This window comes from Macaca nemestrina, chromosome 3, assembly GCF_043159975.1.
Source record: "Macaca nemestrina isolate mMacNem1 chromosome 3, mMacNem.hap1, whole genome shotgun sequence".
Classification (NCBI taxonomy): Eukaryota; Metazoa; Chordata; class Mammalia; order Primates; family Cercopithecidae; genus Macaca; species Macaca nemestrina.
In genome coordinates, this window is record NC_092127.1 from 70,252,145 (window position 1) to 70,278,333 (window position 26,189).

Sequence of the window (26,189 nt, forward strand, 5' to 3'; positions counted from 1 at the left end):
TGATTTCATCTCCCACCTGACCAATCAGCACTCCTGACTCACTATCCCCACTACCTACTGAAGTTTCCTTAAAAAGCCTGATCCCCAGGGAGACTGGTTTCAGTAATAATGAAACTCTGGTCTCCCATCATGCCACCAGCTCTGTGTGAGTTAAACTCTATTGCAATTCTCCTGTCTTGACAAATCAGCTCTGTCTAGGCAGGGGGAAAGGAGAACCCTTTGCGGGGTTACAAGCCTCCTTGCTCCTGGTTTACTTTTTCTCATGGGTTTAATATAATATTTGAATGTAACATAAAATTTGAATACACTCAGAGGCACTACAAAAATTCAAAGTTGAATTAAACTCTGGGCCATTTTGAAAATGTGATTAGACTTAGGAGCCAATTTTCATCCAATCATTAACATTGCTGAATGCCATTTGACTATATCTTACCTCTCTAGGCTTTATCAGCAATATCTAATAAATATGTATCATAATGTAAACTACCAAACAGTGTTATTTTACTCTTTGCAAGGACTTTGGAAATAACTGCAAATTGCTTGCTTCTTTCTTTTGTCTCTTTCTTCTGGTTTTGTGTGTGTGTGTGTGTGTGTGTGTTTAAAAAATATGAAAAATAGATATATCAGAATAAAGTCTTCTTGTAATATTATGTTAAATTATTTAATAATCAGTTTAATAATTAGAAAATAAAATATGTTATTAACAATATATATGTATAATAGTTGTATGACAAATTAAATCTTTGGCCAAATGGTTTGCTTATAATTTTGAGTGGTTTGATAAAATAAAATCATGTTAACCTACAACAGGGAAAATAATAAATTGAAAATAATAACTTGAAAATTATTTTATACCTGAAAATCATTTTAGCCTCTATTTTAAATGACTAGATTTTGTTCTGGACTAATTCAAAGAATAGCTTTTGTCACATTTAGTTTATAAAGACCCAGATACCTATTGAGATTATTTTGCCTATGTGATTTTTTTGAAATAAAAATTTTATTGAAGTGTAAGTACAAAAAGTGCACAAATCATAAGGTAAAAGTTAATTAATACTATTTATTTTCTAATTATTGCTGGTATATAAAAATAACTATCAATGATGACCTTTTATTCTGTGCTCTCCCTAAATTCACTTATTAATCCTAATGATTTACTGGTAGCTTCTCTTAAATTTTCTATGGACATAATCATGTCATTTGTGAATAATGACATCTTTATTTTTCTTTTCCTATACTTATCCATTTTATTATTCTTGTATTATTGTTTGGCAGGGGTAAACAAATAGCATCTTTCTCTGAAAATGTTTATGTAAGTATGTTTTAACTTTTCCTTTAAATAATATTTTCACTGGATATAGAACTACAGATCAGCTGTTATTTATTTCATTATTTAAAAAGTGTTAATCCACTCTCTCCCATCATTTCAGTTGGAAAATCAACTGTCTTATTTTTACTCATTTTAAGATAATGTGTCTATTATTCCTTTGCTTTAAGATTTTCTTAATTGTCTTTATTTTACAATCATGTGCCTTTTGTGTGGTTTACTTTGCATTTACCCTTCTTGGGTGGTGTAGTACTTCTTGAACTTGAAGCTTGATGTCTTTTGTCAACTTTGAAAAATCCTATGCTATTAATTCTTTCAATATTGCTTCTCTCTCTCACTCCCTTCTGAGGTTCCAACAACACACATATATTGGCATTTTTATTACTGATCCAAGTATGTCTTCTGCTGTTTTTCTGCTTCTTAAATCCTATTTTCTCCATGTTGCAGCTTGAACACTTTCTGCCTCAATTTGGCAATTCTCTCTTCAGCTATGTCTAATCTGCTATTAATTCCATTTACGGAATTTTAAAAATATTTCTATTATTTAACGTAACACAGGTACAGAAAACTTAAGAAAGTGTATATAATGTCTATGCAATGAATAATCTTGGAAAGGACTAAGCATATCAAGAGCTACTCCAGAGCTCTCTCCATGGTCCCTGCCCAATCACAATACCCTCTAGCCCCTAGAGGTAGTCAATATTTTGACTTTTATAGTAATATAAGCTTATGAATTTTTTTTAACATGAGGACATTATACTAAGTGAAATAAGCCAGCCACAAAAAACAGATACTGTAGGATTCTATTTATACAAGGCCCTTAAAGTGGTAAAAATCATAGAGACAGAAAGTAGAATTGTGGTTGTCAGGAATTGATGGTGGCAGAGAGGGAATGGGGAGTTATTGTTTAATGGGTACAGAGTTTCAGTTTTACCAGCTGAAGAGTTATGCAGAGGGATGATGGTGATGGTGGCACGATGTTATGAAGTATTGTACTGAATACCACTGAACTGTATGCTTAAAGTGATTAAGATAGTTAATTTTATGTTATGTGTATATCACCACCACCATGACAACAACAACAAAAAATATTTTTTAAAAAACCTATAGGCTGATTTAAGTCCTTAAGAGGTGTCATCTTCTTTCTAGAAGGGATTCATTTTTGTCAGAGCAGGCAGTTTGATTTAGGGGAGATAGCCTTTATCTAATCTAAGATTTTGTTGATTGAGAGCAATATTTAGTTTTATGAAGGCTGATGTATTACTTGTTCACCTTTATACCAATGGTATAGCCCTTTAGGACTCCCAGCTGAAAGTATGGAATATTTACCAAGAGCCCTCCTCCTTGGAAGACCCTGTACTCCTATTTGGTCTTCCCAGACTTGAGGCTGCCAAAAGGTTTACTCAGCTTTTTAGCCTTTTGGCATTGCTGATGAATCAACAAGTGCCTCAAGCAGAAAAGTGGTACCACATGTTGGGTTAAAATCTCGAAATTTCCCTCATCTCCAGAAACTTGGCCCTCAAGTACTCACTTCCTTGGCAGCTTTTAAACCATTTTTAAAACTCATTTTTTAAAACTAGCTTTTCTGGTTATTTTTATGAAGTTGTTCTAATATAAAGTAGTCTGCCATAGCTGGATGTGAAAATCTTACCTATGTAATTCCTTTGGGCTTATTCATTTAGCAAGCATTGAAGCCAAAGATATAATTACAGGCATACTTTGGAGATATTGTAGGTTTGGTTCCAGACTACTGCAAAAGAGTATCACAATAGAGGAAGTCGCATGAAATTTTTTATTTCCCAGCATATATAAAAGTTATGTTTACACTGTATTGTAGTCCATTAAGTATCTAATATCGTTGTGTCCTTAAGAACAATATGTCTCAAAAACAAAGTACATACCTTAATTTCAAATACTTTATTGCTAATAAATGCTAATGGTCATCTGAGCCTTCAGTAAGTTGAAATTTTTTGTTGGTGGAATGTTTGCCTTATTGTTGATAGCTGCCAACTGATCAGGGTGGTGATTGCTGAATGTTGGATTGATTGTGGCAATTTATTAAAATAAGACAACAATGATGTTTGCTGCATCAATCGATTCTTCCTTTCATGAAAAATTTCTTTGTAGCATATCATACTGTCTGGTAGCATTTTACCCACAGTAGAACTTATTTCAAAATTGGAGTCAATCTTCTCCAATCCTGCTACTGCCTTATCAACTAAGTTTAGGGAATATTCTGAATATTTTGTTGTCATGTCAACAATATTCACAGCATCTTCAGCAGGAGTAGATACCATCTCAAGAAACCACTTTCTTGGCTTATTCATAAGAAGCAACTCCTGATTTGCTCAGGTGTTTTTTGTTTTTTTTGTTTGTTTGTTTGTTTTTAATGAGATTGTAGCAATTCAGTCACATCTTTACACTCCACTTCTAACTTTAGTTGTCTTACTATTTCCACCAGATCTGTATTTACTTCCTCCATTGAAGTCTTGAACCCCTTAAAGTCAACCATGACTTTAAAGTTGGAGTGAACTTTTTCCAAACTCCCGTTAATGTTAATATTTTGCCTTCCTTCCATGGTCACAAATAATCTTCATGGCATCTAGAATGGTAAGTTCTTTTCAGAAGGTTTCCAATTTACTTTGCCCAGATCAATCAGAGGAATCCCTTTCTATTAGCAGCTATAGCCTTACGAAATGTGTTTCTTAAATAATAAGGCTTGACAGTCAAAATTACTTCTTGATCCATGGGCTACCAGATGGATGTTGTGTCAACAGGCATAAAAAACATTAGGCCGGGCACGGTGGCTCATGCCTATAATCCCAGCACTTTGGGAGATCGAGGTGGGTGGATCACGAGGTCAGGAGATTGAGATCATCCTGGCTAACATGGTGAAACCCCGTCTCTACTAAAATACAAAAAAAAACTAGCTGGGTGTGGTGGCGGGCGCCTGTAGTCCCAGCTACTCAGGAGCCTGAGGCAGGAGAATGGCATGCCTGGGAGGTGGAGCTTCCAGTGAGCCAAGATCGCACCATAGCACCCCAGCCTGGGCAACAGAGCGAGACTCCATCTCAAAAAAAAAAAAAAAAAAAAAAAACATTAATCTCCTTGTACATTACTATCAGAGCTCTTGGGTGACCAGGTTCATTGTCAATAAACAGTAATAAATTGAAAAGAATATTCTTTTCTGAGCAATAGGTCTTGACAGTAGGCTTAAAATATTTGGTAAGCCATGCTGCAAACAGATGTGCTGTCATTTAGGCTTTGTTGTTCCATTTATAAAGCACAGACAGAGATTTAGCACGATTCTTAAGGGCCCTGGAATTTTCAGAATGGTAAATGAGCATTGGCTTCAACTCAACTCAAATTCACCAGCTACATTAGTTTCCAGCGAGAGAGTTAGCTTGTTCTTTGAAACTTTGAAGCCAAGCATTGACTTCTCTCTAGCTATGGAAGTCATAGATGGTATCTCCTTCCAATAGAAGGTTGTTTCATCTACATTAAAAATCTGTTATTTAGTGTAGCCACTTTCATCAATGATCTTAGCTAGATCTTCTGGATAACTTGCTGCAGCTTCTATATCTGCACTTGCTGCTTCACCTTGCACTAGAAAAGTTAAGAAGATGGCTTCTGTCCTCAGCCTTCATGAACCAACCACTACTAGCTTCCAGCTTTTCTTCTGCAACTCCTTTGCCTCTCTTAGTCTTCATAAAGTTGAAGAAACTTATGGCCTTGCTCTGGATTGTGTTTTGGCTAAATTATGGAAATGTCGTTCCTGGTTTGATCTTTCATCCAGACTACTCAAACTTTCCTGATATCAGCAATAAGGCTGTTTTACTATCTTATCATTCATGTGTTCACTGGAGTAGCACTTATCATTTTCTTCCTGAATTTTTCCTTTGCATTCACACCTTGGCTAACTGGCACAAGAGGCCTAGCTTTCAGCTTATCTCTGCTTTTGACATGTCTTCCTCACTAAGTTTAATCATTTCTAGCTTTTGATTTAAAATAAGACTTGTGACTCTTCCTTTCACTTGAACACTTAGAGGCTATTGTAGGGTTATTAATTGGCTTAATTTCAATATCGTTGTGTCTCAGGGAATAGGGAGGCCCAGGAAAGGGAGAGAAATAGGGGAGCGACTGGTCATTGAAGCACTCAGAATACACACCACATGTATTGATTAAGTTTGCCTTTTTACATGGACATGGTTCACGACACCCCAAAACAGTTATAATAGTAACATCAAAGATTGTTTATCACAGGTCACCATAACAGATATAATAATAATGAAAGTGGAATATTGTGAGAATTACCAAAGTGAGCACATGATGTTGGAAAAATGGCACCGATAGACTTGCTTGACACAGGGTTGCCACAAACCTTCAATTTGTGAGAAAATGCAATATCTGCAGAGAAGGATAAAGTGAAGCGCAATAAAACGAAGTATGCCTGTACACTGTTTAGTTGTTTTTTAAGTGGACTTCTAAAGCAATGCATGTGCTAGACAATGTCTTAAACTTTGTGTATCCCTGTGCATATGCTTTTTTTTTTGAGACAGGGTCTCACTCCCATTGCCCAGGTGGGAGTACAGTGGTGTGATTATAGCTCATTGCAACCTCAACCTCCTGGGCTCAAGCGACCCTCTCACCTCACTTTTTGAGTTCTCACTATGTTGTGCAGGCTGGTCTCAAACTCCTGGGCTCAGCTCACCTTGGCTTCTCAAAGTGCTGGGATTATAGGCCTGAGCCACCGCACATGGCCTACATATGCTTCAAAGTCAGAAAAGACAGCCTGTTTGGGCTGTCTATGTATCACATCATGTTTTGTTTCATCTGTTAATGTTATTTAATGATAATATAAAGTCTAAGAATATACCGTCATGTTGAAATAACTTAATTCCTAAGTTTTTATTTCTATGTTGATGTACATATGCAAAGGAATAAAATGTTCTAAAGTAAAAGAGAAGTATTAGCAGATTAAGTTCTCTGTCTCACACACACACACACACACACACACACACACACACACACACAGCATGTAATATTTACGAAAGCTTTGATTAACACAGGGAGCTACATTTCCTATTGAATGGTATTGTGCTCACTGATATAGCACTCATCTGGTATTTATACACTCAATAGGCATCTCTTTATAACTAACCCAAATATTACTACACCAGTATGTGTAGAACTACAGGCAAGCTGCTCAGCAGGTACAGGGCACCGAAGCCTCAAGATACAGAGAAGTCTTACAGCATGCCTTAAGCACTTAATCTCAAAAACAAATCCGAGTTATTCCATTAATTTCCATTTTCCCCTAATGTTTTACTTTTATAATTTTCTACACTCTCATTTTGAAAAAAATATTATAACATTGATCAGAATGGGCCTCCAACTTTTTTTCCCTGCCACTCCTCAATCCCTCTTTACATTCTATGGTACACCTCTTTCATGCAAGGGATGTATTACTAATAATGGTAGTGTGTAAAAACTAAAATCTTAATAGTACAATATTTATTTTATTTTATGTATTTATTATGTTTTGAGACAAGGTCTCCCTATGTCGCCCAGGCTAGAGTGAATTTGCATGATTTCTGCTCACTGCAACTTCCACCTCCTGGGCTCAAGTGATCCTCCCACCTCAGCCTCCCAAGTAGCTGGGACTACAGGTACATGCCACCACTCTTGGCTAGCTTTTGTATTTTTTGTAGAGACAGGGTTCTTGCTATGTTGCCCAGGGTAGTCTTGAACTCCTGGGTTCAAGTGATACACCCACCTCAGCCTCCCAAAGTGCTGGGATGGCAGGAATGAGCCACCACATCCGATCACAATATTTAAAAATACTCAAGAAGATCACTATTTAAATGCAGTTTATTTGGCATTCTTTTTTTAAATAAAAAATTTACTCATTAATCTATTCATTTTTAAATGAATAGTTATTAAGCAGCCTATAAATTGAGTCTAACTTTTTTTGAGTGCGAGACAGCATACTAGATATTAGATATTTTACTCTAAAATGAAGGTCAAGTGATCAAATAATGGATTATGAGACTATTAAAAATTCAAAATATCCATGGAAATTATAAAAAACTGAATAACAGAGAAAAATAGATGCCCATTCTATAAACTATACTACAGATATCATTTGGTGATATTTTTGATAGCATAAGTGTTGGGTTGTACTTCTGGAATCTTGAGCCATTAAGTCTAAATTATTTTTAATCTGTCCTAAAGCCTGCAAAAATATAAGATGGAATCTGGAGTTACAGAGTAATTCTCATAGCCTTGCATGTTAATTATGTATTAAATTCTTGAACAGTATTGCCATTTCAAACAATGCATAAACCCAGATCAATCTTTGGATTTGAAACTATTATTAAAATAACATTTGTAAAGTATGAGGGGATAATCTTGATGTTATACCCATGATAGTTTCTGAATCATTTCCTTCATTTTTATACTAAAAATGACTAAGTTTGAAAATAATAGTAATATTACAAAAATGAGTCTTTGCCTAGGCTTAGAAGATATCCTATATTGCTATTTAGGTTCTTTTCTCAAAAGAAAAAATTGTTTTCACCCAAGGAATTCAGTTATCTGTACCATTATGGAAAAATCTTGGTATTACATGCCAACAGTGTCACCCAGGATCATTGAATTACCTGTTAAAGCTCCTGTAATCAGGCAGTTCTGCCTTTCCTTCAGGCTTGAAAAGTTTAGGATATAAAGCCTCTAAAAGCTCCGGATCATTGCTAATGGCTTGTTCCCAAGGAGATTGATAGTACTTAGGGACAGCTGTGGTGTTGAATTTTTCGGGAGGAATTTCTTTCAGTGGTCCAGAATATCCTTTGGAAAAATATAGCAAAAATAAGTAAACACTGTGCCTGAGAGTTACTAACCTCCACCCAACATTTTACCATGTTTGATATTTCATGCTGGGATAAATTTATGAAGCATGCATCCTTTTCATGATCCCTTAGAAAACAGCAGTCTGCAAGTGTTAGACATTTCAGAGCTCCTCTAAGCTTATGGAACTTTAAAAGTAAACCATTTTTCTTAATGTTTAATTTTTCCAAATTATACAGTTTTTTCTTGACTATCTTAGTATATATATTTTTCCAGTAAAACCGTTCATTTCATTTTCTAAAAATTGTGCTCCTTGCATTAATTCACACTAGACTTTAGATACCACAATTAATTAATTTAAAAATGTTAATATTGAGTGCCTATTGTAGTCTAAGCTAGGGGAAATCACAACGAAGACAAAATCTCCCTCCCTCCAGAGCTGATTCTTTAGAGGTGATGTTTGGGTCTTGTCTATCTTCAATTGCTGAGTGCTCTGTAAACTGTTTAAGCTTCAAGAAGATGAAGTAACTTGTTTCCACTTCCTTATTCAGGTCCAGCTCTTCTTATCTCCTGATGTATCCATCCCCTGTTTATTTTGTTCCTCAAGATTTCTTACCTAACTTTTCTGCTTCTGATCTCACCTCCCCAGTTTATTCTTCCCATAACAGCTGGGAATTTTCTGTAAATACTGTTTAAAAATCACAGAAATTCTTGGCATAGATCTTTAAACCTTTTTCACATGCATAGAGTGACACTCTTCCAGTTTTCTAAGGCACAGTTATCTACTTTCTGTTTACACTGCCATATTACCTAATTATATCCCTGCAATTCTCTCTTCCACCATGTCAAATCCCTTTACCATTTGATGACTTCTACTTTTAGATTTCTCTGATGCTCTTTCCCATCTCTGCAATAATTTTGATTTCTTCTGTCAAAGCATGCCTATTTTCTCTTTACACTAAAATGTTTGTCTCCTCAAAAAAAAAAAAAGCCCCTTCCTGATAATTCCATGTCTAAACAGTTATTTGTGATTATTTAATTTTCTTCAGATTGCCTCCAGTATCTAATAGAAATGTTTTTTGGTAGGCTCCTTTTCTCTGCTTACCACTTAAATACTGTTGTTCCTCAAAGCTCTTTTCTTACACAATGCACTCTACCTAGAAAATTCCATTTAATATTCATAGCTTCAATTGTGACCTATGTATTGATAACTCTTTTTTTAAAAAAACATCAAGCCCTCTAGTCAATTATTCACTATATTTATCAAAATAAATGATCCAGTGGCACCATTTATAACTTGTCTAGACCTAAATGCAGCCATTTTCTAATATATTCTACTTCTTTTTCTACTTTGGTTATTTTAGCAAATGTTATCACTTTACTCTCAGATGCCCAAGACACAGCATTATCTGAAAAGTCTCCCTCATCCCCACAAGAAATCACAAAGTGTAACCAACTATACTTCCTAAGGATTTCTAAAACAGTGGCTCTCATATTATTGTGTGCCTGAATTATCTTGGATACGTATTTAAAATGTAGATATTAGGATCCTCCCTCCAAAAGTTTGGCTTCAGTAAGTCTCAGGTATGACCTAAAACTCCATTGTTTAACAAACTCTTTTTTTTTTTTTTTTTTTTGAGACGGAGTCTGGCTCTGTCGCCCGGGCTAGAGTGCAGTGGCCGGATCTCAGCTCACTGCAAGCTCCGCCCCCCGGGTTTACGCCATTCTCCTGCCTCAGCCTCCCGAGTAGCTGGGACTACAGGCGCCCGCCGCCTCGCCCGGCTAGTTTTTTGTATTTTTTAGTAGAGACGGGGTTTCACCGTGTTCGCCAGGATGGTCTCGATCTCCCGACCTCGTGATCCGCCCGTCTCGGCCTCCCAAAGTGCTGGGATTACAGGCTTGAGCCACCGCGCCCGGCCTGTTTAACAAACTCTTATACAAATCTTATGCAGGTGATCTACAAACAGAACAATGAGAAACATTGCTCTAAAAAATTCTCTTTACATTTCTGTTACTCCTGCCCTGGGTCAGGCCCAGGTGTCTCTTGCCTGGGTGTTCACCACAGCTTCAAAACTAATCCTTTAGCTCTAACCCTCTCCCAGCCACCCTCCACACTGCTGCCCCAGGAGACCTTCCTAACTGGCTACACTATTCCCCTGCTCAGGGGGCCGTAATGCCCCCCAGGACAAAATCGCAACGACTCAGCATGACCCATGTGGCCCTTCCACCCATCCAGCCTCACCACATGCTTTCTCCTTTCACACTCTTTGCTCCAGGATTATGGATCTAGTTACTTGTTGCTTGGGGTGCCCCTTATGCCCCCCTACTTGGTCCGTTTATTTTCTGTGCCTGGAATGTTCTCCCTACTTCTTGTCATGTGCAAATTTCTATTACAAGCCTTGGCTTCAGATCACCCTTCTATGAAGCCATTCCTGCCTCCCCAAGGAAAAGAGTTCCCTTTTCTGTGTCTTGTCTTTGTATATTATATGTAACTCTATCACCGTAACTACCACATTTCATTTCCTATTCCTTTCCTGGAGTTGAACAGAGGTCAGACCTTTAAAAACCAGAAAATTTTAAGTTTTATAAAATTTTTTAAAATTCCTCAAAATCCCACCACCCTAACACAAGTATTTAGTTTTGTGTATTTTCTTCCAGTTTTTCTTCACACATAAACATAATAATCACATAACTAGAACATCTAGTGGAGTATTACGTTTTTCCCAAAAATTTGTTGAAAATACTTTTAAATGTTTCTATATCATGTTCATAATTATTTTAAGGGTTTCACAATAATCTATTAAATTAAGTAACCATAGTTATGTAATCTTTTCCCAATTTTGAACATTCAGGGTTTTCTAATTTCTTTTTATAGATGTCATTAAATAACAACATTTTTTCTTTTTTGATACGCTGAGTTATTTACAGAAAAGAATGTGCTTATGTTTAACCACACAGAAATATTACAATTCAGCAATGCCATATGTCTACATTTATTTGATTTTTAAATATGTTTTAATATAACTGAAATTTAGATAAATTTTATTTTTACAGTATTATGGCATTTTCATACTATTCTTTATTCATGTATGAAAAAAGTTGGCTTTTGGATACATAGTTGGCTAATCACTAACAAATTAATTTGCTAAATTGGAATAATTATAGTTTGTTTACTGAGGTTATTGTACTTTTCAACCATGGTCACCCTGTTGTGTTGTCAAATACTAGGTCTTATTCATTCTTTACTGCTTCATAGACATTCATAACCTCAAAGTCTTAATTTATAAAATGAGGATTGCAATTAGTATGTCATAGAGTTACTGTGAAATTAAAGAAGAAAATATATATCACAGCACTTTATAAATTATGCAATCCTATACAATAGGATTTCAATATAACTACAAATTACTTATTGTAATTTTCAATATAGCAGGTGATTAACAGACCATCTAAAACAAAGAACATATGGCTACTATAAATGTTTTATGTGATTCCTTTAGGTCTGAATTTTTGCATTTGTCTTGTATTTATCCAAAAAAAATTTTTTTTTTTTTTTTTTTTTTTTTTTTTTGAGTCACGATCTCACTTTGTTTGTTGCCCAGGCTGAAGTGCAGTGGTGTGATCATGGCTCAGTGCAGCCCCCACCTCCTGGACTCAAATGATCCTCCTACCCCAGCCCCCCAAGCAGCTAGGACTATAGGTGTGCACCACCACACCCAGCTACATTTTGTATTTATTGTAGAAACTAGGTTTCACCATGTGGTCCAGGCTGGTCTCAAACTTGTGGGCTCAGGTGATCCACCCACCTCAGTCTCCCAAAGTGCTGGGATTACAGGTGTGAGCCACTGTGCCTGGGGCCCAAAAAACATATTTAATGAGAAAACATATATTATTTAAATACTATTTAACAAAGGTTTTAAATGCCTTGAGTCATATCATTAGGTACATAGAAATTTTATTGTTCTATTGGCAAGGGGATTGGTTACCTGGTGCAATGTTTTCTGGATTTGGAGGGCTTCGTGGATCTGGGGTGTTGGGAGGAGTCAAGGGGGCCTGCTGCGAACCACCTTCCAAGTTACTTCCATCCACTTTCCCATTCTGCATAGCAATACTGTGCTGTATTTAATCAAAAGTAAACTCTGCTGAAAACTCAAAAATGTAAGCACAATAATAGGAGCTACATATGCAAAACTTCATTTGTGTATTTATAATTTAAATGCAATGTCCCTTCATTACTTCCTGGGACCTCAATAAGTATTTCATAGTAAGATGGTTGCGCACTTGAATGAGAAGATGTACTGATATCAGTCTAAGATCTGTTGTATAATGACAATCCACTTAATAATAATAAAAGCTGAAATTAATTGAGCCTTACTGTGTGCCAGGCACTGTGTCTAGTGGTTCATACCAATCATTTCATTTTCTATTCAGAACATCCCTATGAGAAAAATGTATTTAATTTTTGAATCCTTACTAATCTAATAATGTAGAGCATATTGGCCAGGCATTTGGTCTAGTAATTCCTATGTTCCATTGTATTTATATTTGGGCTTTAATTAGATTCTTTAGCGGATAGAAAGTTTAAAAATCTAATCTAAAATGTGAACGGCAATCATATGTACGCCCAAAAAAACCAAAAATCATTTATATTTTAAGTTGCACAGACTTGCAAAAGGAAAAATTTTTGATTTTTAGAAAATAAAATGCTGAAAAAAGACATTTGTCTTTTAAATTTCGATAAATGTGTTTTACTATTACAGGATTTGTTCTATGGCAATAATATAGCACCTTAAAAATGTTCAGTTTGCATTTTAAGAAAACAAATAGTCATTGTAGTAGGTAATGTCCTCAAAAGTATAGCTAAGTTATATTCTTATAATAAATCATTGTTTTAATTGCATATAGGAAATATGTGTATTTTAAAAGAAGGGATTAGGTCAAATTATCTTTTAACTTCAAAAATAAAAATTTAGTAAAAAGCATAGCAATTAGACACTAATTTTGACTCTTTTGTGTGTGACATACAGAAAATCTTTAATTTTTTAATTTCTATATTTGTTTGTAAGATTTTGTGATGAAATATACCTTTACATTTTAACACTTTTTTAACTTTATAGCAATTTCAGGATAGAATACAATTTTGTTTTAAAACTTAAATACTTACCATAACTAAAGGCCATAAATTAAGATCCTCACCTAATAAAATTATGAAGGAAATAAAGTTTATCTCCATTTTTATGCTTCACCCACACAGTCCCTCCCCAAGTGCTTTTGCATTCACGTTAATCTCTGCAGCATCCCAAAAAAGTCTACTGTCAAAGCAGTAGTCCAAATTTGAGCCTACCTCTTTTCGTCTGCTTCATCAAAGCCCACGTTTGCACAGGGCAGAAAATGCCAATGATAAAATAAAATCTTCATGAATAAATTACACTTATAAAATATCGGTAATCTGATGATATACTGACTTCCCAGGAACATACATATCTTTTCAACTAACAGCTTTTTAAACAGAAATACTTAATCTCTATTAGAATTTTAAAAGATCTGCTTTGGGGGCCGGGCGCGGTGGCTCAAGCCTGTAATCCCAGCACTTTGGGAGGCCGAGACGGGCGGATCACGAGGTCAGGAGATCGAGACCATCCTGGCTAACCCAGTGAAACCCCGTCTCTACTAAAAAATACAAAAAACTAGCCGGGCGAGGTGGCGGGCGCCTGTAGTCCCAGCTACTTGGGAGGCTGAGGCAGGAGAATGGCGTAAACCCGGGAGGCGGAGCTTGCAGTGAGCTGAGATCCGGCCACTGCACTCCAGCCTCAGCGACAGAGCGAGACTCCGTCTCAAAAAATAAAAAATAAATAAAAATAAATAAAAGATCTACTTTGGGAAGGAATTCTCAGAGCTGTCTCTGCCTGAGGTTAAAATTTATAGCAAAAATATTACAACTTTAAACATTTTTAAAACTTTAAATGTCGCATGCCTAATTGCAAACTCATCATCACGTTCACACTTTATTGCGTACTGAATAAGCCTAAGTGTTTTAGCCTTGCACTGAGACCTGCCTACCTAGTCTCATCGGTTTTTAAAGATGTACCCTAAGCTTAAAACCAAACCATTTATGATCCCCCCATTATCTTGTATGCTTTTCTACCTTTGATCATAGATCAAGGTTCCCCCATTATCTTGTATGCTTTTCCACCTTTCTACTTTTGATCTTTGATCATAGGAGTTCCCCTAGCAATATGCCCCCTCTCCATCATTACCATGATCAAATCTGTCCTAATTTAAAAACCACCCCTTCCCTTATTCTTCCTCCCCTTCCAATAAAAAGGTTTTTTTTGTCTTTTTTCTTGCTGCTCCCATATCATTTGCTATAATTCACCTTTAAAATAATATGTTTTGTCCTGTTTCATTTACTAACTTGTTAGCTACTTGAGAACAGGGAATTTCAGTTTGCCCATATGTCTTTTACAAAGCCTAAGATGGTGCCTTATATAGCACAAGCAGTCAGTGAACATTAGCTGAATTTTTAGTGAATGAATAGCCAAACCCAGCTGATTCTTTTTCACTATGACATTTTTTAAAATGTCATCTTCCTTTTTCACTTTAGTCTTCATGAGCCTGTTATCCTCATTGCTCATACTTTATCATATCATCATCTGCCTTCTGTTCATTTTCCACCCAGCATTTTCCTTCCAGTCAGACCGAATACAAATGCTGGTGTGGCATTACTCCAATCTTTGGAAATTGTTCCTAATTGCCTAGTGAATAAAATGCAAACTCTTTTGCCTGGTAATGAAGATGTCGTACTCACCTCACAAACATTTCCTCTCATTCCTTGCAAACTTTCACAAGCCAGTTCCCCACTGCTACTCTTGGCCCTCCTCAGCCCCACAAGCTGTTTCACCTGCTTGGAATGCCCTCCTTTCTGTTCTTTACTAAACCAAATCCTAGGTTTCCTCTAAGACCCATCTTAGAATTTCCCTCTTCTTTCTGACTAACTTAATCTACTGGAAATGTCTCCATATTCTGTATTATCTCAATACTTCAATAAAACCTATGCCACCTTCTCATGCTCTTTCTTTACTCGTTCCTGTTACCTGTATTTTAGTATTGCATTTATGTCATCTGGAGTCCCCACCCTATTTATAATCTGGTTGAAGTCTAGTTGGCCACTGATGTGATTTGGATATTTGTCCCCTCTAAATCTCATGTTGAAATTTCATTTCCAGTGTTGGAGTTGGGGCCTAGTGGGAGGCGTTTGGTCATGGAGGTGGATTCCTCATGAATGACTTGGTGCCATCCTTGCAGTAATTAGTTCTTAGGAGAACTGATTGTTAAAAGGAACTTGGCACCTCCTCCCTCCTCTCCCTTCCTTCTTCTCTCACCATGTGATGCCAACTCCCCTTTCCCTTCTGCCATGAGTGGAAGTTTCCTGGGGCCCTTACCAGAAGCAGGTGCTGATGCCACGCTTCTTGTACAGCCCACAAAACTATCAGCCAAATAAACCTCTTTTCTTTATAAAGTACCTGGTCTCAGCTATTTATTTATAACAACATGAATGGACTAAGACAGGCATTGTGTGTGTGTGTGTGTGTGTGTGTGTGTGTGTGTGTGTGTGTGTGTGTGTAATATAACATTTTGCATTTTGAACTCAGCTCCTATCTTGAGTGTTGGACTTAATAATTGACTAGATTAGTATCTTTTTGTTTTTACTTCTAAATCTATACTACCTCTTTAAAAAGTATAAAGTTCCTGATAACTGTAATTGTAAATAGAAAGGCATTTGAGATAAATTTAGGAAGTTTAAATGCATAATGCACAAAGAATAACATTTTCTAAGTTCCTAAAACGTGTTCATGAAATGAATTTCACCTAAACTTACAAATAATTCTACCTACATTAATTTCTAGGAATTGTAATACTAACCTTCTGTAACCTCTTCCTGGGGATTAATGATGAGCCGGAAAATCAACTCTTTCTAGTTAGTCATTAATTATCAGGAGACAACAAATACCTCTATGTCATCATTAAGAAAACAAGCAAAGCCTTATAATAGTTAGACAGTAACCTATATAATTATAAGCCTTACACCACAGCATTCCATCATCTGCAATTCCTTTCAGAAAAGTTGGAAAGACAAATGAAAATATGCCTCTCTTTACCTCAGTTAAGTTGACTCTAAAGAAAACAAAACTAGAGCCATATTCTATAGATTATGACTATGTAAATTAAAAACACATATAGAAGATGATTTACATGATTTCTGTTAAAATATCAATAGAAATAAAAAAGAAGGCTTCTTTGTTCTATGCTTCGTGCCAAATACATGGTAGAAGTTATTTTTTGAACAAAGCAAACATATATTTAGAGTTCCAATTATTTAGTGTGGTCTTATTTCAGAATTACTTTTAATAGTACACTTCCCCTTTTCCCCGTAGTATTTAAGATTTTTAGTGATTCAAAAAAGATAATATCCTTTTGCAGTAACTTATAAGAAGAGAATTCTAATTATCATGAAGCATTCTTCCATTTTACTTTATTTCTGGTGGCCTATTTTCTTCATCCATCTCCGTTTTGCCATTTTGGTTAAGAAATAGTTTATGAACTAGGGCTTCAAAACTGGCTCATGTAGCAAGCAATGTTCATTTCTTTTTAGGAACACATATTTACTATTATTGCTGTTTGTGTCATAGAAAGTATATGTAGCTTGAATTTGCCAGTGTCCCTCACCAGTAGAATTCAAAGCTACACTTATTTTTTCTGTTTTTAAAATGGTAATATTTGAACAAATGGCATTAATTACCGGGGGGTGGTTTATATTTTCATTTATATGAGGTTTTCAACATTATACTAGAATAAGAAATATATAAAGCTGAGTTAAATTATTACTTTGACAACATCTATTGCTCAAGGGAAGCAGTAAAAGTAAAAGCTTGTTCCAGAAAATATAGTCAATAAATTAGATTAATGTGGTATAAATCACACAAGGATCATTCAAGAACTAGATTGTAAATAAATAAAAGCTCTCTTATCTTTCGATGTCATTTGGTCTCTGTATCACTAGATAAAGCCTGTATTTATTTATCTTTGAGCTTGCAGCATAGTATCTAGAACATAATAGGCACCCAATAAATATTTGCCAAAAGTATAAATGAATATGAATGGAAATAGACCTGAGTCTAATAATATTTTTGAATTCCTGTCATATTAACGTTTCAAGCTGCAATCTACAGCCTTGACAAAGTAAGTGTATCATTGTACAATGTGGCTCACTATCTTCCTTAATGATTTATTGTGCAGGTAATTTTTTGAATTAAGATCAGGCAACACACAGATCATTAAAGACAGAAGGCACCTGAGAGAGCATTGGAGTGCATGTCTTTATTTTTAAAATGAAGGGAGAAATTCAGAAAGGCAAAACAAAACAAAACAAAAACCCTTTTTGAGTTAATGCTAAATCACATGGCTGGTGGGAGAGCCAGGACCAAACCTTGGTCTCCTGATTCCCAGGCCAGAGTTTCCTTTAATTACACCATGAAAGGAGTTGGTGCCAAGAACTCTAGAGTTCTGACAGCTGAGTTTCAATCTTCTTTATTATGGTGTTGCTTAAGTCAAATGAACATACTTCCTTGAATACTACTTTCCTTATTTTGAAAGAAGAGTAAAATTCATCACACTTCAAAGTATGTTATGTAACTCAATAAAATATGACTTTATTGCATACGTTATTATTCCTTGTTGCTCTGAGTTATTTATCAATATTTAATTATTTATTTCAATAAACCTGTTTGGGGCCATTTTATTTATTCAGTGCCCAGTCTTCTGGGAATAGTGAAAAATTGTCAAGACATTCTTTTTTTTTTTTTTTTTTTTGAAACGGAGTCTGGCTCTGTAGCCCAGACTGGAGTGTGGAGTGCAGTGGCGTGATCTTGGCTCACTGCAAGCTCTGCCTCCCAGGTTCACGTCATTCTCCTGCATCAGCCTCCCGAGCAGCTAGGACTACAGGCACCCGCCACCACGCCCGGCTAATTTTTTTTTTGTATTTTTTGGTAGAGACGGGGTTTCACCGTGTTAGCCAGGATGGTCTCGATCTCCTGACCTCGTGATCCGCCCGCCTCGGCCTCCCAAAGTGCTGGGATTACAGGTGTGAGCCACCGCACCCAGCCAAGACATGTTCTTATGTATATTATGTGTAACCAGCACACATTCGACCACAGGTATATAAAATTATAGTCAATAATTTGAAATACTGGTGGTAAGATAATATGTTGTGTTCACAGGGACATTTTAAATCTTATTGTACCTTTCTTCAGAATTGTAGTTAAAGCATTACTCCTAGAGATGTAAGTGGAAATTATAAAAACTGACATTATTCATTTATTCAAATGTCTAAACTTGCAGATGACTTTTCAAAGACTTCCTTAAGCCACCTTATTTTGTACTGCACCATAGAGTCTTCTCTATTGTCATTATTGAAAGAATGTGATTCCATAGACTCCAGCAGATGGGGTAGGGATTATTTTTGACTCATACTTACAAGATGTTTTTGATAAGAGGATACTGGGAATACTTACAGGGTACACTGACTTCAATTAAAAAATCATTCCTCACAAGTGTAAACCCTATAGTTGAGTAAGATTTGATGGCTCACTGAATTCACAATCAAAACTAGATTTAATCAATGGATGGATGAAGAATGTTCACAAATATGAAAATAAATTTGTTAAATGTCCTCTCAACATTTTCTGTTAACAAAAAACATAACAAGGAAAATAGAAATATGGGAAACAAAATTTTGGTGTTTGTGGATGTAGATACTAGTTTCTATAATGTGTTTTAGTAATTATGGTAAAATAAATCAGGGAAATTAGTCTGTTTGCTGTAAAGAAGTGAGCTGTCCATTCAAACAACTTATTAGTGATGGGAGCTGGTAAGTTTTCAGGCTTAAATTTGTAAGTAAATCTTTAATAGCTCTAGGAAAAACTCTCAGTAAATAAAACGTATTTGTTGAAGTCATCATGATCTTTTCAAATTTAAGACAATTGCACTATTCCTTTTTGATTCGTCACACCAGCCATTTGAATTTTAAAGCCATCTTCCCAAAGCTGGTTGCCTTTCTACTATCAACTTTTTCCTCTACAATCTTTTTAAATGACAGTTTAAGTGAATATAATATTAATACAATAAAGTAAAATGTAGTTTAATTTTTGTTTATTAGCTTTGAGTTGGGGAAATCTCTGTCCAAAGAGTTATACCCAAACTAGTTTTTGTCGTTAGTGAGTACCAGACTTCCCTACACAATGTGGAATAAATGCTTTGAAAGGACTTTGAATGTGTCTGTAGTTCCCAGGCATGTTTCAGTGCCAAGATTTACTCAGTGAATAAAATGCTTATCCTCGCTTGTGGAGCGCTATGTGCTTTGGAAGTGTTTCCATCTCAAACGTGTAACTGGTTGTGATAAGACCATGGAAACTTTTAGTACCACTTCTCTCCATTCCCTCTCCCTCCTCTTAGTGGAACAGACAAGTTCCTCAGTGCCAAATCTACAAGCTTACAATGTCCCTATTGAACTAAAAGCATATTCATATCATACATAATACTTCTTTTGTTTACCCACCTAAACTATTCATTATGATAAAAAAATAGCCTAACAGAATAAATTGAAAGAAGATATATAGAATATTTGCTTGAGAAACTAGTCATACATACAAATTCAGAATACTGCTCATTCATTTGGATACCACATGTTCAAGTTATACCTACATTTATTTGTGCTCTAGATTCATACTGGAAATTTTCAAATGTGTATTTGTCGGATCTTCTTTGACGCATCTTAAATAGCCTGGCACCACGGTTACTGAGATGGGATAATTCTTCCAACATGATGTCTCTGGGGATGCTGACCTTTTTGCCCAGGTCCATGCTATCAACATCTGTAAAACAATATTCATATGAGTAAAAATCCCAAAGTAAGCATTTTCAATGCTTTTCTTAATTCTAAAATTCCACCACTTTCTAATTGCATGATCATAATTATGTTACTTATGTTCTCTAAACCTCAGTTCCTTCATCTGTAAAGTGGAACTAATAATACTAATACCTATTGCAAAGCATTAATATGAGAATGAAATAAAAATGCTTCATGTAAAGCATGTAGCCTGGTACCTGGCACATAGTGTGAATAAAAGTTAGCTGTAATTACTACTAGTACAATTTAGTCTTTATGTATAGAATGAGCTTTCAAATAGCATGGCTTCATAGTTATATTCATAAACTCTGTTTTGCTCCCCACATTTTTATGTGTCAGCTTTAGCTATCCCCCTACTGAAATGCCTGCCCTCCCACTCCACTCCACCCCACCCCATTTCCCAGACTCGGTCAAAATACTATTTATTCTGCATCTAGCACTGACTAGCCTCCATAAAGTAGGCAGATGATAAGTATTGAGTGAACTTTTCCCCCAATACAGCTCACATGCCATTTATATTAATTTCTTACCTAAAATTTTTATTCATAATTACTCATTCATTCTCTATATTCCCATAACACTGAATCACATATATTTGATTTTGCTTTATTTGTTTTATGGTTTGCATTTTCTTTAGGTTTTACTCTCTGTGTCTCCCATACCTTAAATATACCAGACATTCAGTAAATGAGTGTTATTTTCTATTTCTATTACTAAACAGTTTTTCCAAAATCCAAAAGAGATACACGCTTCCACTTGCTTCTGTAATCACTAATATATTTCCGTAATACCCACGCAGTCTTTTTGCCACTGTTGACTACCATTAAGTGCATAGGAAGAAAACTGGGCCATTAGGAAAATAAATAATTATTTTGATTGAGGCAACATTCTTTGATGATATGAAATATTAACCATAACAGTTAAGCTTTTGGGAATGTTTAGAATAAAACAACAGAACTACTTGTGTAATTTTCTCCTCACTTTTCTTTAGAAAGAAAAATTAGTTTACCTGTTTTGTTTTTTCATGGAGGGGAGTCCACTAATTATAAAAGTCACAATATCAAGATTTTTGCTTCTGGGAAGATGAAGTAGATGTATTTTTTCTTATAAAGCTATTAAGTACAATCTCACATGTTGGACATTATAAATAAATAAACAAATAAATAAATAAATAACTCTGAAAGTGTAAAGAAATAGGCAGACAAGCTAGGGATGCCAGGACCCAAGGAACAACATGGTGGTTAATACTCTGGGTTTTATTTTAGCCCTTAAATCTCAGACTTGAAGCTGAAGATGATGGCAACCCAAAAACACCAAGAGGTGCTGACAAACAAAGCACCAATGAAAGGCTATTCTCTCCAGCTAAAGGACCAGGAAAGGAGCTGCCTTTGCAAGACAGAAAATGTTTAGACAATGGCCACCCTACTTTAGCCAAGCACCACAGAAAACACTTTGACCTCGCTCTCACCCACATTAAGATCTTGTGGGGAGCCCAGAATTTCACCCTGTGAGGCTGTAGCAAGTTTCTCCAATACTCCCACTAGGGTGGTGTCAGAGAGACTGAGTGGGAAGTTGGGACTTTCATTCCTGTTGGCCAGTAACTAGCTCCTTGTCTCCACAGTCTTAGTGAAGACTATGTGGGAGTCTGAACTCCTGTCCTCTTCTAGCAATAACAAAGAGGCTCCCCTCAAGTTTCAGTGGAGCCAAATAGGGAACCCAGACTTCTACATTCACTTGGCAGCAATGAGTTGGCACTCTGCTTTCTCTGCTGGAGCAGTGTCAGATAAGAACAGATGAAAAAGAAGGTTTATTTAAAGAACAAGCATCTCAGAACATAATGTGAAAATGTCCAGGCTTAAATTTGAAAATCACTTATCATACAAAGAACTAGAAAAATCTCAAACTGAATGGAAAAAAAAAAAAACAGTCAAATGCTAACATTGGGATGCCTGAGATATTAAAACTATCTGACAAAGATTTTAAAGTACCCATAATTTAAAACAATGCTTCAGAAAGCAGTTAGGAAACCACTTGAAACAAATTCTTTAAATGGAAAGGTTTTTTTGCCGATGACTCCATCAGCAGCAGGAACAAAAAACAAACAAACAAAAAAAACTCAGCCAACAAATAAAAGATGTAAAGAACCAAATAAAAATTTTAGAACTGAAAATATAATAACCTGAGTAAAAAGCTCAGTGAATGGGCTCAACAGTAAAATAGAGGGGGCAAATGAGAAAAATCACTTAGCTGTTTGAATAATAGAATTTCCCCAATAAGACCAACACAGAGAAAAATAGACTTGAAAACAAATGAACGAGGTATTCTTAGGGATTCATGGGACTCTAATAAAAGATATAGCATTCATGTCATTGAAGTTCCAGGAGAGGAAAAATAAGGGGAGGCTAGAAAACTACTTAAAGAAATCATGGCTGAAAAATGTCCTAAAGTTGACAGGAGATATAAACATACAGATTCAAGAAGCTAAGAGAACCCTAAACATAATAAACACATATAACTCACAACAAGACTTAAAATTAAGCTTCTGAAAACTAAAGACAAAGAAAAAATATTGAAAGCCACCAGAGGAAAACAACTTACTTATAAGGGGAAAATAACTAGAATAATAGTGGATTTCTCATCAGAAATCATGGAGGCAAAAAGGAAATTGTACCATATTTTTCTAGGTGCTGCAAGAAAAGAATTGTCAACCCAGAATCCCATACTCAGTGAAAAATATCCTGCAAGAAATAAAGGGGAACTTGAGACATTCTTAGATGAAGGAAAACTGACAGAATTTGTTGCCTGAAAGCCTACCCTAAAAGAATGGCTAAAATGAAGTTTTTTTTAAAATAGAAAGGAAACAATAAAAGAAGGAAGCCTGGAACATCAGAGATAAAGAAGGTATATAGTAAGCAGAAATATAGGTATATACAACAGGCTTTCCTTCTCCTCTTGAGCTTTCTAAATTATATTTTATTGTGGAAGCCAAAATTATAACATTGATTGATGTAAATGTATGTAGAAGAAATACTTAAGACCATTATTTTATAAACAGGAGAGGATAAAAAGGCATCAAAGTAGATTTTTTTTTTTTTGAAACAAAGTCTTACTCTGTCACCCAGGGTAGAGTGCAATGACCTGATCTCGGCTCATTGCAACCTTCGCCTCCCAGGTTCGATTGATTCTCCTACCTCAACCTCCAGAGTAGATGGAATTACAGGTGCCTGCCACCACCACGCCCAGCTAATTTTTGTATTTTTAGTAGAGACGGGGTTTCTCCATGTTGGCCAGGCTGATCTCGAACTCCTGACCTCAAGTGATCCGCCCACCTCGGTCTCCCAAAGTGCTGGGACTACAGGCATGAGCCACCGTGCCTGGTCAAAAGTAGATAAATTTTCTGTACTTCACTTGCACTAGTAAAATGACAACATCAGTAGACTGTGAAAAGTTATGCATATATAATGCAATACTTAGAGCAACTCCTGAAAGCTATATGAACAGATACATTTGAAAACTCTATACCGTGGCTCACGCCTGTAATCCCAGCACTTTGGGAGGCCGAGGCAGGTGGATCACAGGGTCAGGAGATCGAGACCATCCTGGCTAACAGATGAAATACTGTCTCTACTAAAAAATACAAAAAATTAGCCGGGTGTGGTGGTGGGCGCCTGTAGTCCCAGCTACTGGGAAGGCTGAGGCAGGAGAATGGTGTGAACCTGGGAGGCAGAGCTTGCAGTAAGCTGAGATCCCGCCACTGCACTCTAGCCTGGGTGACAGAGCAAGACTCTGTCTCAGAAAAAAATAAAAATTACATACTTAAGATCTAATACATTAATAAATTAAATGTAAATAATCTAAATACATCAATTGATGTCAGATTGGATTAAAAGTGAACCAACTATGGTTTGTTGAACTATGCTGCCTACATGAAACTCACTGCCTATAATAACATTATAAGCAAGTGAAAGTAACAGAATGGAAAAATAGATATCAAGCAACATCAACCAAATATTATCTGATATTAATATCAGATAAAATCAGAGCAACAAAATTTACCAGAGACCGGAGAAGGGCATTATATAATGATTAAATTGCGAATCCACAAAGATTACCTAGAAATCCCAAACGTATATGCACCAAAAACAGAGCTACACAATATTTAAAGTAAAAAAATGTAGAACTAAAAGGAGACACAGACAAATTTACAATTATAGTTGGAAACTTCAATTCACCCCATCTTTTTTTTTTTTTTTTTTTTTTTTTTTTTTTGAGACGGAGTCTCGTTCTTTCGCCCAGGCTGGAGTGCAGTGGCCGGGTCTCAGCTCACTGCAAGCTCCGCCTCCCGGGTTCACGCCATTCTCCTGCCTCAGCCTCCCTAGTAGTTGGGACTACAGGCGCCCGCCACCTCGCCCGGCTAATTTTTTGTATTTTTTAGTAGAGAGGGGTTTCACCCGGTTAGCCAGGATGGGCTCAATCTCCTGACCTCGTGATCCGCCCGTCTCGGCCTCCCAAAGTGCTGGGATTACAGGCTTGAGCCACCGCGCCCGGCCAATTCTCCCCATCTTAACAGATGATAGAACAACTAGGCAGAAGAGCAGTAAGAATATAAAATTCTACAATATTAGCAACCAATAGGACTTACTTGACATTTATATTTTATTCAACAACAATAGAACACACATTTCTTTCAAGTGCCAATGGAATATATTTCAAGATAGATCATATCCTGGGCTATAAAATAAACCTCAACAAATTAAAATGATTAAATTATTCAGAGTGTTAGCACTGATCACAATAAAACCAAACTAGAAATTAGTAACAGAGCAGTAACAGTAAAATCTCCAAACACCAAACACTTGGAAACTGATCAACATACTTCTAAATAATTCATGGGACAAAAAAGGAAGTCTCAAAGGAAATGAAAAATTCAGTGAACTAAATGAATATAAAAATACAGCATATCAAAATTTATGGGAAACAGCTAACGCAGGGCTGAGAGGAATATTTATAGCGCTAAATGCAAAGTTAAAAAAGAAAAAAGTATCAAATCAATAAACTAAGTGTCTACCCCAAAAATCGTAAAAAAAAGATGAACAAAATAAACCCAAAGCAAGCAGAAGGAAAGAAATAATAAAGATAAGAGCAGAAAACAATGAAATAAAAAAATAAAAAACAGAAAAACAATAGAGAAAATCAATGAGGTATGCAGCTGGTTTTTAAAAGATCAGTAAAATTGATAAATCTTTAGTGAGATTAACACAGAAAAGATAGAGAAGGCACAAATTAACAATATTAGGAACAAAATAAGAGATATCATTACAGACACTTCAGATAGCAAACAGATAATAAGAATATTAATACTACAAACAATTCTACATATAAATTCACATAAACTTGAAAAATTAGAAAAAATTGACCAGTTCCTCAAAAAGCACAAATTACCTCAGTTCACCCAACATGAAACGAGTACTTGATTAACTGTATAACTATTCAGACAATTCAGCTTATAATCTAAAACTCTCCTCACCTCCCAAAAGCCTTCAGACTTAAATGATTTCACTGGAGAATTCTATCAAATATTTAAAGAACAATTATCACCAATGCCACATAATCTCTGCCCCAAAATTGAAGAGAGTTCTTCCTAGTTCGTTTTATTAAGGTAATGATATTCTGATACCAAAGCCAGAGAAAGACAACACACACAGACAGGCCAGGCGGGGTGGCTCACGCCTGTAATCCTAGCACTTTGGGAGGCCTGAGGCAGGTGGATTGCTTGAGCTTAAGAGTTCAAGACCAGCCTGAGCAACATGGTGAAACCACGTCTCTACCAAACACACACACACACACACACACACACACACACACACACACACAAATTTAGCTGGGCATGGTGGTGCGTTGGTCCCAGCTACTTGGGAGGCTGAGGTGGAAGGATCAGTTGAGGCTGAGAGGTGGTTGCAGTGAGCCGAGATCAGGCCACTGCACTCCAACTTGGGTGACAGAGTGAGACCCTATCTCAAAAAAACAAAACAAAACAAAAAACACACACAC

At 36.0% G+C, this 26,189-nt stretch overlaps 1 protein-coding gene across 1 annotated transcript in view; it reads right to left on the reverse strand.

Annotated features, from left to right (window-relative positions):
• LOC105486183 (myozenin 2) overlaps window positions 1-26,189 on the reverse strand; it is a 48,584-nt gene that overhangs the window by 12,203 nt on the left and 10,192 nt on the right. Inside the window, exons 3-5 of the mRNA XM_011748904.3 lie at window positions 19,934-20,103; window positions 12,160-12,289; window positions 7,990-8,173 (exon numbers count right to left, since the gene is read on the reverse strand). Coding sequence (XP_011747206.1) covers window positions 7,990-8,173; window positions 12,160-12,289; window positions 19,934-20,103 — 484 coding nt within the window. The remainder of the gene's footprint in view (window positions 1-7,989; window positions 8,174-12,159; window positions 12,290-19,933; window positions 20,104-26,189) is intronic.